Raw genomic sequence first — 18,634 nt, forward strand, 5'->3', positions numbered from 1 at the left:
GGCATCCCTCACCGCCGGTGTCCACCAGCGGGTTCGAGGGTTGCCGCCACGACAGGCACCAACCACCTCGCGGCCACAGCTCCAATAAGCCGCCTCAACAATGGAGGCACAGTACATGGCCCACTCGGACTCAATGTCCCCCGCCTCCCCCGGAACATGTTCGAAGTTCTCCCGGAGGTGGGAGTTAAAGCTCCGCCTAACAGGAGACTCTGCCAGACGTTCCTAACAGACCCTCACAATACGTTTGGGCCTGCCAGGTCTGACCGGCATCCTCCCCCACCAACGGAGCCAACTCACCACCAGGTAGTGGTCAGTTGACAGCTCCGACCCTCTCTTCACCCAAGTGTCCAAAACATTTGCTGCTCCTTTGAGCAAATTCTGTTCAGCCCCAAAACCAAAACCTTCAGTCAATAAGTGTTTAGGTAATGTGACAACCACTGCGCATGTGTGTGTTTAGCATTATTATATCTCCCTGAGTTTATGTTGCTGACGATGGGACTGAGTTTTCTTCCTTCTTTGTGTATTTTGGGAAGTCCATATAAACATGGAGTAGCTTCCTCCTGATATAATCTGTGGTGAAATGATTGAGTATTTTGTCCTTTTCCAGTTTATGTAGCTGCTGGTTGGGACCCTCTTCAGGGTCTCATAGGTGCTGCTGTCTCTCAGTAATGTGGTTATTTTTTCCTGATAATCAGAAGTGTTGAAGTCCTCTGTGCATCTTTCTTTGTTAGCTGGCAAAATGGTGATGTTGTGGTCCTGGCTGAGAGACGTTGTAGCTTTCCTTTCCTGTGGTGTAAGACTTGCAGGAGGAGAATTCTGAGTTGTTCTGCTTCTGCTTCCACCAGGTTGTTGTTCCTAACAGCAGATTCAGTGGAGGGGATCAGGTATGTATTGTAGAGAGACAACATCCTTCTCTGGTTGTGTTCGGATCTGGATTGTGGTTCACCATTTTGAGACCTCAAATCTAGAGCGTGAAAGCATATTTTTTCATGAAGTAACTGTGCAGATATGTTTGAATATCTTCACTGTGGCTGTGTAAAACTGTGATGGTGTGTGTGTGTGTGTAATGGGAACAGCTGGCTGAGGGAATGAGTACAGAGGGAGAGGTGATGGATGCGAGTGGAGCTCCTGTGACAGATGAGCTAACAGGTGTTCACCATGTCCCTCAGAGAGACGCTATTTATGAGCCAGAAAAGACAGCCAGACGCAAAGCGCACGCCGCCACCGGCCTCCTCGGCACCGAGCGCCATCATCATGTACATCTGCACAACTTCACTCAACAACTGGCCTGAGCCTCTACCAGCTTTAGTTAGTTAGTTATATTTTACACAACAGTCTTGCATTTAATCAATCTCTGCACAAAACTTTCATCCATCTTCTACTGCTTAAAAATTAAAACTCAACAGCTTAAAATCCACCTACTCCAACAATTTAGCTCAGATCTGAATCTCAACTCTGAGAAGTTATGACCTTGCAGACACACAAACACACACACACACACACATATATATATATATATATATATATATATATATATATATATATATATATATATAATGTTTTTGCTTGTGTCTGTGTGTGTCTGTCTGTCTGTAAGCAAAAATCTCATTTGAGACTCATCAGAGCAGGGAAAGGTTTTTCAAATCTCTTCTTGTCCAGTTTTGGTGAGTCTGTGAGAACTATAGGCTCGGTTTCCTGTTCTTAGCTGACAGGAGTGACACCTGGAGTGGTCGTTTGGTGCTGTAGCCCATCTGCTTCAAGGTTGGACATGTTGTGAGTTCACAGATGGTATTCTGCAGACCTTTGTTGGAACAAGTGGTTGTTTGAGCTGCTGTTGCCTTTCTGTCATCTCGAACCCGTCTGCCCATTCTCTTCTTTGACATCAATGAGGCATTTTCCTCCACACAAATGCCCCTCACTGGACACTTTCTCTTTTTTGGACCATTCTCTTTAAACCCTAGAGATGGTTGTATGTAAACATCCCAGTGGACCAAACATTTCTGAAATACTCAGACCAAAAACATGCCACGATCAAACGTCCTCATTCTGATGCTTGATTTGAACTTTAACAAGTCATCTTCACCACGACTACATGCCTGTGTGCACAAAGTTGCTGCCATGTGATTGGCTGACTAGTTGTTTGAACAAGTGTACTTAATAAGGTGGCTAGTGAGTGTTTAGGGTTTTAGTTTGCTGATTACTCAAAATAAAATCTGAAAAAGTGCTGTCCACACGGCAGAAAAAGGTTTAAAATATTAAATTATTGAGTTTCTACAGAAAACATTGTTTTCTTTAAAGTTTTGGAAATAGGAAATAGAAAATACTTGCTTTATAATATGAATTATTATTTAATCTTCTGTAGAAATTCATCTAAAAAATGTTTTAAGAAAATTTCTTTAAAAAAAAACAACAAACAAACCTTAAAACAAACGAAGAACCACTCTGTGTATAAGAGAATAGATATGGAAAACACTTTAACCAGTAAATACATTTATTTCCCATGAAGGCCTGTCAGAAACTCCTCCTTTTTCATATATGTTGTGTTGAATATTATTTCAGACAGACTGAGGTAGTGATTTTAGGACCTGAGCATCTTAGGAACAAATTCTTCTGGATGGCAGTAAGTTGGCCTCCAGGTCTAATGTAAAGAACCTTGGTGTCATTTTGGATCAGGATATATTTTTTAAGTCCTACATTAAAAACAGCTTTTCTCTGCCTGAATAATTTCACTAACATTAGAAACATCATCCTTTAATCAGTTATACTCTGGACAATTGTAATTCTTTATTATTTGGATGCCCAAAATACTCTGATAAAATAAAAATCTTTAGTTGACCCAAAATATTGAGAGTTAGGAGAGATCATATTTCTTCAATTTTAGCTTCTCTCCATTGGCTCAGAATAGAATTTAAAATCTTTTAATACTAAACTTACAACTTTCCTTTTCGATCCATCCTATAGTTAGGGTTGGGTTTCCTGAGCTGTCCCTTTGTTCTGCTGCTATAGGCTTAGACTGCTGGAGGACAAACTGACCACATTTCCTCTCTGCTGCTGTCTTTACTCTCTCTATGCTCCATGTCTGTACATGCAGTTATTGCTGACATTAACCTGTGGTTTTCTTCCCATCCAAACTCCACCTGGACCAATCATTGTGTCTGTGTCTCCTTCCTGTCCTCTCCATCCTCAGCTGGTCGAGGCAGACTGCTGCTCGTCTCCAGCCTGGTTCTGATTCTGCTGGAGGGTTCTTCACTGTTGCCTCTGTGCTGCTCAGGATGGGAAAGGTTTGACACAGTCTGCTGGTTTCTTAAAATAAATACATTTTTACCAACTGGCATTTTATAATGTACTACATGCAAATGTATTGCATTATACTTGGATTAAATAGTCTGCAATAAATTAGAATCAGGGTGTATTTTGATCTATAGTGCTCTGAGACAACTTTTGTTGTGAACAGTCTCTTTTTTTTAAATCAACTGAATAAATTTAAATAACTGCAGTCAAACTGAGGAACATTTGTAGCAGAAACACAGAAGGAAGAATATATGTCATGTTTTATTGATCAGAAAAAGCATACAGGTAAAAAGTGTTTGAGCCTGATTAATAATTGCTTGTTTACAAAATATTATTCCCACACTGAAGGCACTTTAACAAATGTTAGTGGAGTCTGTTTAAAGGCTGGAATGTAAAACTACATGAAATCTTAATGTAGCTGAAGATTTCAAAAGTTTTAGAACTTGATAACAATCTGCTGAAATCTACAACCAAAACACTGATGAAGGACAGATTTATTGGCAACCTGACAGTTATTTGGCAGTTTGGTCACATTTACCTGATTATTTGAAATGTTGCCTTATGGAATGAAGGGAGGGCCGCAAGAAATGATATCTGAAAAAAAAAATACTGAGGAAATGCAGGAAGAAATACTATGGAAAGATATTTTGGAAAAAAATTAAAAAAAATTTATAAAGAAAAAAAAATGAATGGATGGAAATTTTTAAATTTAAGTAAAGTATACAATTTCCCCATATTTTCCACATCATTGTTGCTTTTTTCCACGTGTTGTAAATATTTGAAGCTCACTTATGAGATTTAAATCTGCAACATCCTCTAATCCAGTGGTTCAAAAACATTTGACCCACAAAATAAAAGCCACAGAGATCTGCGACTCTGAGTGTTGCCGGTTGAAGTAGAAGCCATTTAACAAAAAGCCTCATTAAACATTACATGAGATTTTTAATCTCTTTGTAACAATTAAGGCTGACAATATTTTTTAAAAGATAACTGGATTTCTGTAGACTTTTTAAGTCCCCACACTTGATGTTTAATGACCCACAGTGGGGTCCTGACATGGATACATAAATACTTGTTTTCTCTGGAAAGAATTTGGCTGCATGGGCGACAGGATTTAAAGGAAAAAATGGGATGCTTTCTTAGAGGGAAAAAGTTGCACTGTGTTGTGTAAACAGTTATAATTAAATCCATATTTTAGTTGAAATCTTCACACAGAGAATGCAAAAAACTACAGGTTTCAGACTGATTGTAGTATCGAAGACTGTTGTTGTCGTTCTTGTTATCAAGTTCTTCTCAAAGGAAGGATTAGTAACTAAACATTTCTCTTTGGTCAAATGGTTGTAAGGTAGAAAAGGTCTACAAGTTAATTTCACTGACTTAAAAGTCAGAAACTCTAGGATCAACATCAGGACATGCCAACCAAACATGAATCAATTCAGAAATGTGGAAAACAAAAACAAAAGCTAAACAAACTGCAAAAGCAAATGAGAAAAATCAAAAACAGGCAAAACAAAACAAAACAACTTTCCTTCTCAATATTTCCACATTTTGTTTTGGTTTTCACATTAATTCTGCTAAATATTTCCTCATTACTTCCTCGGTTTTGCTTTCATTCATTTACTTTTACTTATTTAAGTATGTATTAATGGNGGGGGGGGGGGCACTTCCATCATTTCATACTGTCTGATAAAATGAGAGAATAGTCAACATTTTGTTTTAACGATGAGATCAGAAGTGGGAAATCTGTAAACACAAGTGTCACATTTAAAGATTGATTGGAACGTCTGTGATGCTTTCTGAGTCTCAAAGAGAATCAGCAACACTGCTGAGACTTTCACAGGTTTATTCTGATGCTTCAGGACAATTCTGTCAGAAGGAACAACATCTGCAGGATGCTGTTCTCCACTGACGAGTTCATTTTCTGTTAAAAGTTAAACCTAACAATTTGTCACCTGCTGGATTTTAGATAAAGATACCAAGGACTAACCAAAATGACCAGAATTGTCCCAAAATATGGGAATAAAAAATATGAAATCTTCAGCTAATTGCTCCACTTTATAATTACTAATGGAATCAGAATCTATGCCTGGGTGAGAGCCTGTTTGAGATCACGGAGCAACATGGACGCCATGACACTCTTCTCTGTGTTGATGGTGAGCAGCGCGGTGGAGGACTCCTTCAGCTCCAGTGAAACCAGGACCATGGCTCCGCTGCTGACCGTATGTCCAGCGAACCTGCAGATGCAAGAATACACTTCAATAAGTTCATCACAACACTCCCAAGTTGCACCAAGTTGACTTCTGTTTTTGTTTCCTACAGGTCAGCAACTCCACAGTCAGTTCATCACCTCTGCTTTGAAATCTGAATATGTAAAATTCTTGGACAAGAGAACACTAATTTAGCTTCATATACTACTTTTCATTCAACTTCTTTTATTACACTCAACTTATTTTTTAGTAATTATATGTAAGCATATAAATTCACCCAACTTAATTTGAACAAGCCATCACCTGGAGTGAGACTGATTCGTAGCAAAGAAAGGGAATTAATGTTCCTAATGTTCTTAATACCTTGCAGTTTACACAGCTTGCTTTTTAAATTCTGTTTTAATGCTATAAAAGTAAAAAAAAAAACAAAAAACAAATATGAAAATAACAGGTTAGCAACTAGAGGCCCAGTTAGCTAGACCTGTCCGTGGTGCTGAAATGTTGCCACAAAAATACACCAGCAACATGCTCCAAATGGTAAACACAAAAAGAAAAGGACGAAAAAAAAAAAAAAAAAGCAAAAACTGAATAATTTTTGTTGGGTTGACAGTGAAGTGGAACTTCTCCTTTGTGTTATTAATCTACTGACTAGGACGCGACAGTCCAAATCTGTGGACATCTGAGTGTTTTCAGGCAGAGTGTCTAGAGGGTACCTGGGGGTGGGTAAATTATACACAAGTGTTGATCTTTAAAAACTGTTAATAGTTTTTAAACATATAATTGATGTGTACTGTCGATCTTTTTCTCCAACATTTGTTTTTATGATTCTTGACAGTTCAAATACTCTAAGGACAAAAAGGGTTTTATCACTTCATTGGTCTCATTTTAAGGGGGTTTTGCTCTGCTTTATTTAAGATAATGTTTTTGTTCATCAGCCTTATCTGTTCATTAAATTTAGTATATTAAGATTTTGTTGTAGTTGATCAACTGGTGTCACAAACACGTGTGTAATCTTCATTACTGTTGTTACCCCTGTCATGCTCATGATTGTAGGGTAGGCAGAAGGTGGATCTCTTTGACATCCTCATTTTCAAAAGGTTGCGTTTAGGCTGTCCACAGGAGAACACAACAGTGGTGTTTAAGGATTTTTTCCATCTGGAACCACTTTTGAAAAATACTGTTTAGGGACTCCTAAAATGCAGTTTTCGTGTGGACGAGGCCAGAATGTCACGTATAATTAACATAAGACACTTCTGTTGTTCACACCAACACATTTCTCTTCCAGGACTCAGAAATCCACACGTAGCAGAGCAACAGAGTCTATTATTCCGGCCGACGGGGGGAGAAAACACGCCCTTTATGCCAGTCAAACAGAGTTCAGCCTGGTTTTATGGACTGTGGGAGTCTATGACTGTGTGGGAGCCTTGGGACCGCTTTGGGGAACATCCCACCAGCTCCCTCTGGGCCATCGGGAGAATTCAGTCCCTCGTTTCCTTGGATACCATCCCTGCAGACTGGGGGCAGATCTGGGCGCACATGGTTCCCACTCAGAGAGCTAACAAGAGGCAGACAGAGGCTATGACCCAGTGTGACCCTCTTTGAGAATGACAGAGTTGAGTTGGGACCCCTTTCTGGCTTCCCTCTCCTCCCTCATGTGTTCCCAGCCATCTGCCTCCATTTAGCACTACATCCCTGCAACAAAGACCCCCTGCGGCAGCCTGCTTAGGCCTCACAAACAGCCCTCAAAGCACCCCACTTAGGCCTGACTAAAACCTGTTTAGAGCCCCCACAGGAGGGCCTGCTGACAGGCGCCGTGACAGAGACCTGCGGCGTCGTGCTGCGCAGTGACAGTGACTAACACATCCACCAATTAGCACACACATATTAAGATGGGGGGAATACAATGAAACTCTGCTGGCTCACACAAGTGAGTGTGTCTGGGTGTGTCTCAGGGGAGCAGCTAAATTACCATCAACAGAGGAGAGGGAGTTTATCAGGGAACTCTCAGGGAGAAAAGAGAGAGTCCTCCTCAGACTTAATTAAAATATTAGCCACTTCAGCAGGAAACAGAACCCGTTCAAGAAGGAGATTAATTTAACCCAAAATACTAAAACCTCACGTTTCTGATTATATTATTTGAAATAATTCAGAGACTGTGAATCAATCTAAATCACTAAAAATACATCACACTCGGCTGACGTCTCTTATTTCTTTGAAAAACAGATTGTTTCTTTTTCTTTATGTGACATGTAAATATACATGGTTGCTTTGTTTCCTAAGCCCCCCCCCCCACCTCAGTCAGTGGCCTGAGGTGTCTTTATGGTCCCTGTGGTTTTGCTAATGGATTTAGGATATAAATCCATCATTTATTCAGCCAGTTAACACCACCCTGAGGCTGCTTTCATTTTGTCTCAGGAGACGCTGCTGTGCGCTTTGCTTCATGTGTGCTAACAGGAGCTGGTGAAAGAAACAGGAGCAGCTTTTGATTGGGTTTGATTTCTGAGTGTATTTGCATCGAATGGTTTTAGGTTGCATGCACCCATTGTGGTGCAAGAAAAAAAAAGGAAAAAAAAAAGCACATCACATCTGGATTTAACAAAACATCGGTACATCTTTATGGAGTAGAAGGCAGCGATTAAGGTCGAGTGTGCAGTAAATGGGTCATTGGTATTCTGCTCTCTTCACATACTGGGCTAAACACTGGATTAATTGCTGCGTATGGAAAGAAAAGCAAAGCATAACCCCTGGACTTGGAGCAGGTGGATTGACATCGATCGCCAGGGCTGCGGCTAAGCATCACTCTCCAATTATCTGTGATTCTCCTCAGTGTGGAGAGCCTGGGAGTGCCACCTGCCTCCCCTCCTCTCCCCCAATGCAAACACAAAATGGGCTTTGCCTTTACATTCAACCTCGTGCAGAGCAATCACAGGCTACAGAGGACTCAGCCCGGTGACAAAGCCTTGTCCACACGGAACCGCTGTTTTCCAAAACGATCTTTTTATATGTTGTTTCTAAAATCATCCTGGTAAACACAGAAATGTTCTCATCAAGCTGTAGGAACTATGCTGGGCCTGTATATGGTGCTGTATTGCTGCCACAAAAAAACAAACAAGAAACAAGGTGTGGAGCATTCACGTACAGCTTGCACGTTGGCTAGAACCCTAGGCTGTCTATATTAGACAGTGTAGACGATGGATTGAAGTTTAAACACCACAAAAAAGATGAGGATGGTGAAGTGAAAAATAAAGTAAGCAGACAAATGTTTTGGTGCAGTTCAGCAACTGGCAACACAAACGCAGGTGTGTAATCTGCCATTATTGACGTTACGTCTGTCATCCTTGTGGTTGTAGGTTAGGCAGAAGGTGGGTTTCTAAATAGTTTTTAAAAGGTTGCATTTTGGTTGTCCACATGAAAACATAACTTCTCAATTTTCTCACTTTGGAACTGGTTTTCAAAACTTGCTTAGAGCTTCTAAAATGCTGTTTATGTGTGGATGCAAGGCTGAAACAATAATACTTTGAGTGTTCACAAAAATGACATTCCTGTGTGAACGAGGCCAAAGAAGCCACAGCTTCACTGAACATCCTAACACTTGGGTTTCTGTAAACGAGTAAGTCTGATGAAAGAAACCACATGTTTTCACCAGAATCAGGAAATCTGCAGCCAGTACTTTGGTGGCTCCGGCTGCTGGTCGTTGGCCAGTGGAGAAGCACCATCAAGTGGTCAGCTCAGCTAAATCAGAACCGAACACAAGCGAGCGGACTTGGACCGGGCAGATGGCCAAAGCTATTAGCTCCAATTAGAAGCAGGAGCCCTCCACACATCTCCAGATCTCAGCCATACGGAGCAACAGCAGAGCTGCACTCCAAGGGCAGCGGGACCGACGAACGAGACAAACAGGACAAACAGACAGCAGAGACAAAACAAGATAAAGAACGAGAGACATGCAACTCAGGTGGTGCTCTTTACATTACAGCGTCTTCTAAAGACATTTATACAGATGAAACCAGTTGCTTAATTGGCCGGGTTATAATAACACTCAATTAGATTCAGAACAGGAACTCGAACAAAGCAGAGGAAAACGGTTTAAAGAAACATTTAGTTAATTTAATTATATTCTAGTGTAAAAAGAAAGCATAGCTTATAAATCATAGGCTTCAGTTGTTTTTTGTTTTGTTTTTTTCTCTTTTGAAAAATTAGGCTCTAACCAGAGGGATTGGCAATGCATGCAAAATTCGATCAAATTTGCTTTCAAACGGACTGAAAAATAGAGCACATTTATTCTATTCCGCCTGTTTAGACATAAACAAGAACAGCGTTTTCTACATTTGCTTTCCTGCTTGATTTATTGCCATCCCCCTTTCCAGCAATCAATTTCTGTGTTTCAGTGGCACTCCACCCCCAGCCCACCCCTTCGCTCCGCTCGGCTTTGACGCCTGTTTGGGAAAAGCAGTGCTGCGCCCTGCTGATAAACACAGGGAGTGCAGGGAGGCAGCATGTTGCTTTGTTTAACAAAGTCAAGACTGATCAATAACTCAGAGTATCTGAGGTCCGTATAAAGAACAGAAGGGTTCTTAACTGCATCTTTTGCAGGTTTAAAATAATCTCATATTTTAATAATAAAGCCAAGGTGTCAGTCCTCTTTGAGCAGATTCTCCCTGGATTAAATGAGACTTTTCGGCAATCATCTGAACAACAACACGGTCAAAGTTGCCCCACTTTTTGATCGGCCTTGGGAGGTAGTGACAAATCAGAAATGGCCATGATGTGAAAGGGTAAGCCAGGATCGTGGGACAAGTGTGGAGTAATGATGAAGTCTGTGTGACCAGATGGTCATAGGGTGTAAAAATATAAGCAACCAGCAAGAAAATGATTTACAATTGCTTTATTTTGAGAATGACTCAAAATTAACATACGTCTTCTTCTTTGGAGTCTAAGGTTTGGAAACCTTTCTACCTCAAACAGCTCGTGGTTTCTTCTCAATTTATGTTTGATCTAAGAAATATGTTGTTCAGCAGAATCTGATGCAGATACGATGCTGAGCATCTGATCAAAATGAAACACAAAGCCCATCTGCCATCATTGTTTCGAACAGTTGGGGAAGTACCCAACACACAGTTACTGCTCAAAGTTCACGTTGGTGCTGCTGACTTTTACACCACTTCCCTTTGGTTCTTCCATCCCAGCTGCATGTTATGAAAGCTCACACAGTCCCCTGATCTAACCAGATCAGCTTGTGTGGCTGAGTTTGTGTTTGTGTTTACTGCACAACTATAATGTGAAAGGGGCTTAAGTGAAAATGAAATTGATTTGAAAAGTAAAGATTTATGTTAGTATCTTAAACACACAACTGTTTCCTGCTTGGAGCCTGTGAAATATCACTCTGTTACTTTTCTTGAGTTTCAGCCACTTTAAGATTATTTTGACATGTAAAATTATTCAACAAAAACAATCGATAACCAACACTTTTCAGGGCAGAAAAGTACAATTCCGACATAAGTTAGGGGGGAAAAAAAGCGGACCCATTTTCCATTTTACAGTCTTGTTAAGAAAAACAAAATTAAATCCATCTTATTGTGACCACAAGAAACCAGAAAAAGGAAAATACTCCCATTTACAAAGTAGAAACTAGCATTTTATTAAATCAAAATTAGCAATTGATCTGTTGATTGACTAATAAATTATAGACCTTAATGATATAAATTATACAACAAAGCAAAATTTATGCCGAATGCCCGATCAACTAATTTACTGATATTACTGATCAATACAGATTTCCATTAAGGTAATTCATACAATGAGCATTACTCAGACAAAAATCAAACTTGTGGTAACTGCAGCTTTCTCAGCTCCGTCTGTGGCCGACTGACATCCCAGCCAAGAAGACACAGGAGCAGGCAGGTGGTTTCTCCACAGAGTTATTGTCCAGTCAGGTAAAATTATTTCTGAGTAGAGAAACAATGATCCCGTAGATGTATAAAAGTTAGAAGTCTACCATTCCTTGAAGGAATGTATGTCACCCGCCACTTTACATGCCAGAGTTTTAAAGTAAGACGATTTTGTGTTGAACAACAGAGTTTTTGCAGTTTTGGTCAAACCTTTAAAATCATGGTATTCTCAGTCTCATGAAGGTCTTACAAGATTTGTTAGCACTTGGAGTATGTGTTGTGAATGACTGTCAGCTTTCACAGCAAATTTAACTCAATATCTGAACAACTGACTGAGCTACAGACATTTTTGTATTTTCTAAGTTCAGTTGGCTGTCTCCAGAAGTCAATCAGATGTAAGCATATATTCAATGGTTAAAGTGTTTCATTAAAATTTGGAGATATTTTGCTAACACAGACAGAGTTTACTCCAATTGTTAATGCCAAGGTTTTAAGCAAAGATCTCACACAATGTGCTTGGAGAATGGGTTGAGGATGACTCAGCTACTACCACACTAAAACTTAAAAACTGATGACTTACAGCCAGTCAACTGGCTGTGACAGCCATCTTGAATGGTGCTAACTCTGTGCTGACACCCTGACACACAGATAAAAACATTATTGTCTGCCACCAGTGGGCGGGTGATAATAATAATGATATTGACTGATATATGAATATCAGAAGCCTAAAATTCCAGTATCATTGACGTTCTTATAAAATATGTTTATGTTTTTGACTGTAAAATCTCCAATGCTCAAATTAAAATAAGATGGAGAGATTTGGAAGACTCCAGGACTGAAAAATGAATCCTGAACACATCCAATCCTCCTCCTCCTCCTCTGCATCCACTTCTCAAAGATAAGCCTGTCAACCTGGGTGGTTAACTTCATTGGGGATTCTGTCAGTGAGAAACTCCATCATCTCCAATAAATGAAGCTCCAAAGAAAAGCTGGTCATCATAACGACAGCATGGTCTTCATTACAGTGGGACAATGTCTTCCTCTCGAGCCGTCACAGAAGCAGAAAAGAGATTGATAGCGTGCAGTTGGCCGAGCTATTGGTTATTCTGAATGAAGTATGGGCATATTGGAGGCAGGCCTCTCCCACTGGCTAACATTGATTTCCACTCACTCTTCCTGCTCCCTGTGCAAATGTCTCCCTTTTATTTTTTCACTCCCAACTTCCTCCTTGTCCCTTACTCATCCAGGTCCTCAGACATTTCTCTCCTATTCCAGCCTAAATCTATAAAGAAATCATGACTTGGACAAGATCGTTCAAAGATGAGGAGACAGGGAGAGGCCAGGTAACAAAAGACAGACAGACGGACAGGGAGAAACGAGGAGGGATGGAGTGAAAGACAAAAAGGAAGTGAAAGAGAGGCGACAGAGCGAAGGGTGAGACAGATGGGGGTGCAGAGATGAATTGAAAGAGAGAACGAGCAGGAAACAGAGGAAGAGCGGGAGGTGTAATTATCTATCAGGTGTTCGGGTGTGCGTGACAGAAGAGGAAGCTCATTAGCACACTCTGTGTACACCAATTACACAGCCAGGCTTCTCAGGGCATTCCCCTGGCATGTGTGTGTGTGTGTGGGAGAAAGGCAGGGACACTCACACATAAACAATCTTGCAAAACTCCAGTTTTAAAAGGACACATGTACTTTGAAACACTCATCTTTTGAGTTGCAGAAAACGAGTGACAAAAGTGTATAAAAGATATTTTTTTACATTTCATTTTCAAATAAAGAAACTGTTTTTTCATTTGAACAAATACATTTTCATTACATGCTACCCATGGTCATTTAAATATTAGGGGAAATGTTTAATCTTCCATAATTGGGTGTGTGTGAACTGTTGATAATTTGGTCCAGATTTTATTTATTTATCCCACAGCAGGAGATCTGTCACTCAAAAACACCGCTCATAGGTAGGATCATAAAAAAGAATGTGAAGAAAGATTCAAAGATTTAGCAAAGTGATGTCCTGAAATTCCTCTTTTTCTTGTGTAACTCAGAACATGTTTGGAAGTGGAAATCTGTGGAAAGGTTAGCAATAATTATTTCTTACTTCTGACAGGATTGCCGAGCTAACAGCTAGTCTGAGCGGCGCAGAGACCAAAGTGGAAAGCTGCCATTTTAAAACAACTCCAATCTTAAAAACTTTTCTGCAGTACATGCAAACACAATTTTAGAAGGATTTACCTCACTATCAGTTTGACATTTATTCTGGAGACATGTCATAAAATTCCTGCAGGAAGTGTGGATGGTCCCTCTCCTCTTTAGGATGGAGCACGTGGCATCAGTGGTTTCCACAAAGAATTTCAAATTTGGATTTGTTTGACCAGAGAAGTGTTTTCCACTTTGTCTTAGTCCATTATAAATAAGCTTTGGTCCAGAGAAGACAGTGATGAGTGATGTTCTGGTTGGTGTTCACATATGGTCCTTCTTTCATAATAGAGCTTTCACCATCATTTGTGGATTTGTTTAGTTGAGGAACATTATTCTGAAATTCATCCAATGGTTTTAGTCCATTTTTCACTGACTGGTGAACCATTTTTACCTCTGGGAAATTCAGCTGCTCTAAAATGTTCTTTGTGTACCCAGTCCTCTTACTCAGGTTTTTTTTAAGAATAGAATAATAGAATAGAATGTTTATTGGTATTTATTATGTTAAAAACGTGAGAACGGAATTTGTTCCCCAGGTACCAGTAGTTTAAATCCCTGACAAGAAATAACCCAAAATGCTTCAATAAATAGGTACATTCTACATGTAAGATCATTCCATTAAAACACATGATTAAAAACAAATAGCAACTAAAAACACAGCAAGAAGATTAAAACACACAACAAAACAAAAAGTACAGAGGACAGCTTCAAACCCAAAGTTCATGAGCCTCACAGCCTCAGGGCAGAAGCTGCTGCTGAACCTCGTTGTGCAAGTTTTCAGGCTGCTCAGCCTCCTGCCTGAGGGGAGGAAGGGTGGTCCCTGCTCTGATCCTGCGTCGGCTGATGTAAATGTCCTCTAAAGAAGAAGTGATGCTTTTTAAGAATCTCTGAGCAGTGCCTTCTTGTCAGCCTCAGAGCAGCTGCCGTACCAAAGGTCAGGACACTCTCCACCACACACTGATAAAAAGAAGTCAACAGCAGCATTGAGGCCAGCTTGCTGCTGCCTCCTCATAAAATACAGGTGTTGGTGAGCCTTTTTCACAATACTGGCCCATGTGAAGTCACTGGATAGGTGTAGACCCAAGTATCTAATTGTGGTCACAGTCTCTCCCCCAATGGAGATGGGAAAGGGTGTGTAAAATCCTCCTACAATCCACCTCTCTTGTTTTTGCCACATTGACGTACAGTTTATTTGCATGGAACCAATCAACAAACTCTCTAACCTCCCTCCTGTACAGAGACTCATTATTGTTAGAAATCAGGCCAACAACTATTGTGTCATCAGCAAACTTTATAATTTGACTGCCCAGGTAGCTTGCAGAGCAATCACATGTGAGTAGAGTGTACAAGAGGGGCTCAGAACACACCCTTAACGGGAGCCCGTGTTAAGTATGATAATGGTGGATGAGACACTGTGGAAGGTCACATATTGTGACCTTACCCTCAAAAAGTCCAGGACCCAGTTGCACATCAGTGCTTTCACTGCAGCAGCAGCTTTTTAGCAAGAGTTTGTGGGATGATGATGTTCAACACAGAGCTAAAACCCAGGAAAAGCAGTCTGACATAAAAGTCCCTGCCCTCCAAAAGAGATGGGGATGTGAATGACAGCTGATGCTGCGTCGGACACAGACCAGTTCTTCCTGTAGGCAGACTGCTGGGGTCCACAGAGATGTCATTTGAGTCCTTATTATAAGTCGTAACTAGCAGTTCAAAACACTTCATGACAATTGAGGTGAAAGCCAACGGCCAATAGTAATTCATGCTTTTCTCTGCTACACTCTTAGGCACCAGAATGATAATGGACCTCTTGAAACAAGCCAGCACCACAGCTTGTAGAAATGTCTGGAAACACTCCAGTGAGTCTCTGGACACATTCTCTCAAAACCCATCCTAGAATGTTATCTTCAGAGGATTAATCCTCTGAGATGTCCTCCTCACATCCATCTCAGACACCATGAAGAGCAACTCACCTAGGGGGACTGGGAACTTGTTGCTGTGAGAAGAGTTCGATGACTCAAAGCGTGCGTGGAGTCTATCCGAGCATCAGGGAGTGATGGATCACCATCCCTTCTATGATGCTTCTAATACCTTTCCTCGTGTTTCGGGACCGCTAGTCGCAAAATTACTCACAGCCCTTTTTTTTTTTTAAACAAAGAATGGTAATTTCTTAGTTTGAACTTTTGCTACATTTACTATGTTCCATTGTGAATAAAATGTGGGTTTTGAGACTTTACAAATCATTGCATTCCATTTTTAATTTACATTTTACACAACGTCCAAACTTTTTCAAAGCTATAGAGTTGTAAAATTTTTTGCAAGATAAACAATTTTCAGAAAACTTTGATCCACTTTCCAAAAAGAGTTGGGTGAAATGCTGAGTTTGACAGATCTAAGACAAATCGCTTTATTCAGCATCACATAAATGAGTTAAAATGTAGCTCTCATCTGTTCAATTTGCTTTTCTTTATCAGCTTTTCAGACTTATTTGAATCTCTGTTTAGTTATTAAACAATATCTTACTAAAATAACGTGAAAAGTTTGAAATGACTAAACCATATTGTGGCAAGACCTATTCTAAATTGCCTTAAATAACATACTGATTGTGGTACTGTACTTACGTGAAAACAGCCGGCACTAATACAATTTATAGTCACTCAAATTTTTGTTTCAACTGTGTTTTAAATAGGATATATTCCAAGTTAAAAACCCTTCATTTCCAGTTCTGAAAGGAATATTTTGAGCTACAACACAACTAGCCTTGGGTGTGTGTTCTTCACATTCTGGATGATTCGACAGAAAACTCTTAGTCCTATAGCAGTGAGAGACATACTGGGTGAAAGAAGATAAAAAGCTCTACTTTTCATGTATAACTTGTATATGTACCAAAAAGAGTTGTGGGAGTAGGCAAAATGTGTTTGCAAAAGATTTGAAAATGTTAGATAATTCAAAAGTTAGAGGTATGACATTAACTGTCAGTTCTGTGGAAAATCTGTAAAAAAGCAAAACTTAAACACTGACTGTAAGAACCATTAAAGATATCAAAGTGCCAGTTTAGACATATCTGATCTGTGAATGATGTTTCTGCTGCGATGTCTGTCTCAACTACAGAGCTCCGAAAAGGGCGGGGTTTCCTCAATGTTCGCTGCCAAAATCCCACTGATCCCCCCGCCTTGCTAACAACAATTATAGCACACTACTACCAAGCAGCACATTTTGTTGTTGGTTTGGATGTTACATTTCAAAGCAGCATGACAAGATATATTTTAAAAGACTAGTAACAAGGCTCAACAATTATTCAAATGAATGAACAGTAACACATATTCCATATGCTAAATATTTCTGTTTTTGTTCAGTTAGTAAAAAATCAGAACGGGTTCTTAATAAAATATGTAAACTCTTTACCTGTGGAAGTTGTTGCTGGACGGAACCACGCCAACGTTTGCCACGGACAGAACCTGCTTGCTGATGGTCTGGCTGGAGGTGTTGGCGGTTGCTATAGCGATGGTTGCAGAGGTCTCATTCATGCCCAGGAGCTTTTCTAAAGATATGCAAAAGGTTTTAATCAACATGAAATATGCCAAAAATGGTTCACTTAGTTCCAACATACTGGTCCAGTTTGAACTCTAACTGATGATTTACTTACTCCACTAAAGTCATGATTACAATTCCACCGTTAACTCCTGGACACTGAAGATGTCCAGAACCGAGCAGTATGCAAATAATTTGAACAGTGAGTAAAAACTGTGAAGCCAAACAATTATCAGTTCATCGGCACTTACCACTGAGAAAGAGTTTAAAACACAGAATGAAGACCAGTTTAGGTAGAAATAAAATAGCTTTTAAGATCAAATATAATAAAAACTTATAAAGAAATGATTGACTGTACTGCACTAGTATATGTAAAAGCTTATTTGTTAGAGAGAAAATGGTCCCACAGAACAAGGCTTTTTGTTTTAAATTCCCTTTTCATTATCTGAGAGCAGAAACATTCAGTCGAGCTGAAAAAAATAGTGAGTCAGGTCAATTAATGCAGAAACAGAATTTAAGAGGTACTTTAAAGCACAGGGATGTCTCAGATGTTTGCTCTCAGCTCTCAGTAAAGCTCTCCTCCCCTACCAGAAGATAGGCTAATTTTAAGATTTTAAAAATGAACCACCTGATTATATTGTACATTAAGTGTATAACAACACACATAAACCATGGTTTGGTACTGGTTCAGTACAACAGGAAAAATAAACACATTCTAAATTTGATCCAAGTCTGAGCTTACTTTGCTCCTTGCAGAAGTCTGGTTGTGTCATGGTAGTGGGCATCAGCAGCTCTCCTACAGCGGGCTGGATGGACACACTGAACTGGTCCTCCTTTGTGCTGACGAAGGAAACAGGATTACAAGAAAAGGAATAAACCTCTCAGGCATGAACCTGTGCCCATATTTGAGAGCAGTGTGACTGTACAAATGTCTTGTTGATGTATTTTTGTAAAATGTCCTGATAGCAGCACACTGTATATACTGTTGAATCCAGTTGTTTACACACACTTTGTTTAAAAAGACAAATCCATTTTTTCCTCAGTGTGACATTAAAATTAGTCTAAACTGTTCCTGCTTTAGATCAGTTAGGACTCCCAAAATATTTTTTTTTGCTAAATGTCTGAATATGGAGAGAAAGTATTATTTTAGAGATTCTTTTTTATTGTTACAAGTTTACATATATTAGGATTCCTAAGCCTTTAAACAATCGGGAAAAACCCAGATGATCATGTCATACAACTGGAAGCATTTGATAGGTTAGCTGACAACATGTTAGGCACACCTGGGGATGCATTACAGAGCACACCTCAAAAACACTGCTTCTTTGTAAAATTAAATGTAAATCAGCCATAATATCAGGAAGACAACTATTGACCTCCACAACCCTGATCCATTCTTGGGTACATTTTCCAGATGTCTTAAGGTTCATCTGTTCAAACAATTATACACACGTGTAGACACCATGGGAATGACCTGCTAAACAACAACAACATGGGAATGACCTGCTAAACAACAACA

The 18,634-nt window shown here is 39.8% G+C and overlaps 1 protein-coding gene across 1 annotated transcript in view; it reads right to left on the reverse strand.

Annotated features, from left to right (window-relative positions):
* Positions 1–3,533: 3,533 nt before the first annotated feature.
* ap3b1a (adaptor related protein complex 3 subunit beta 1a) overlaps positions 3,534–18,634 on the reverse strand; it is a 90,106-nt gene continuing 75,005 nt past the window's right edge. Inside the window, exons 25-27 of the mRNA XM_017438592.3 lie at positions 17,858–17,955; positions 16,990–17,125; positions 3,534–5,525 (exon numbers count right to left, since the gene is read on the reverse strand). Of these exons, the coding sequence (XP_017294081.1) occupies positions 5,372–5,525; positions 16,990–17,125; positions 17,858–17,955 (388 nt within the window). The 3' untranslated portion in view covers positions 3,534–5,371. The remainder of the gene's footprint in view (positions 5,526–16,989; positions 17,126–17,857; positions 17,956–18,634) is intronic.

This window comes from Kryptolebias marmoratus, linkage group LG14 (genome assembly GCF_001649575.2).
Source record: "Kryptolebias marmoratus isolate JLee-2015 linkage group LG14, ASM164957v2, whole genome shotgun sequence".
In the NCBI taxonomy this organism is placed as follows: Eukaryota; Metazoa; Chordata; class Actinopteri; order Cyprinodontiformes; family Rivulidae; genus Kryptolebias; species Kryptolebias marmoratus.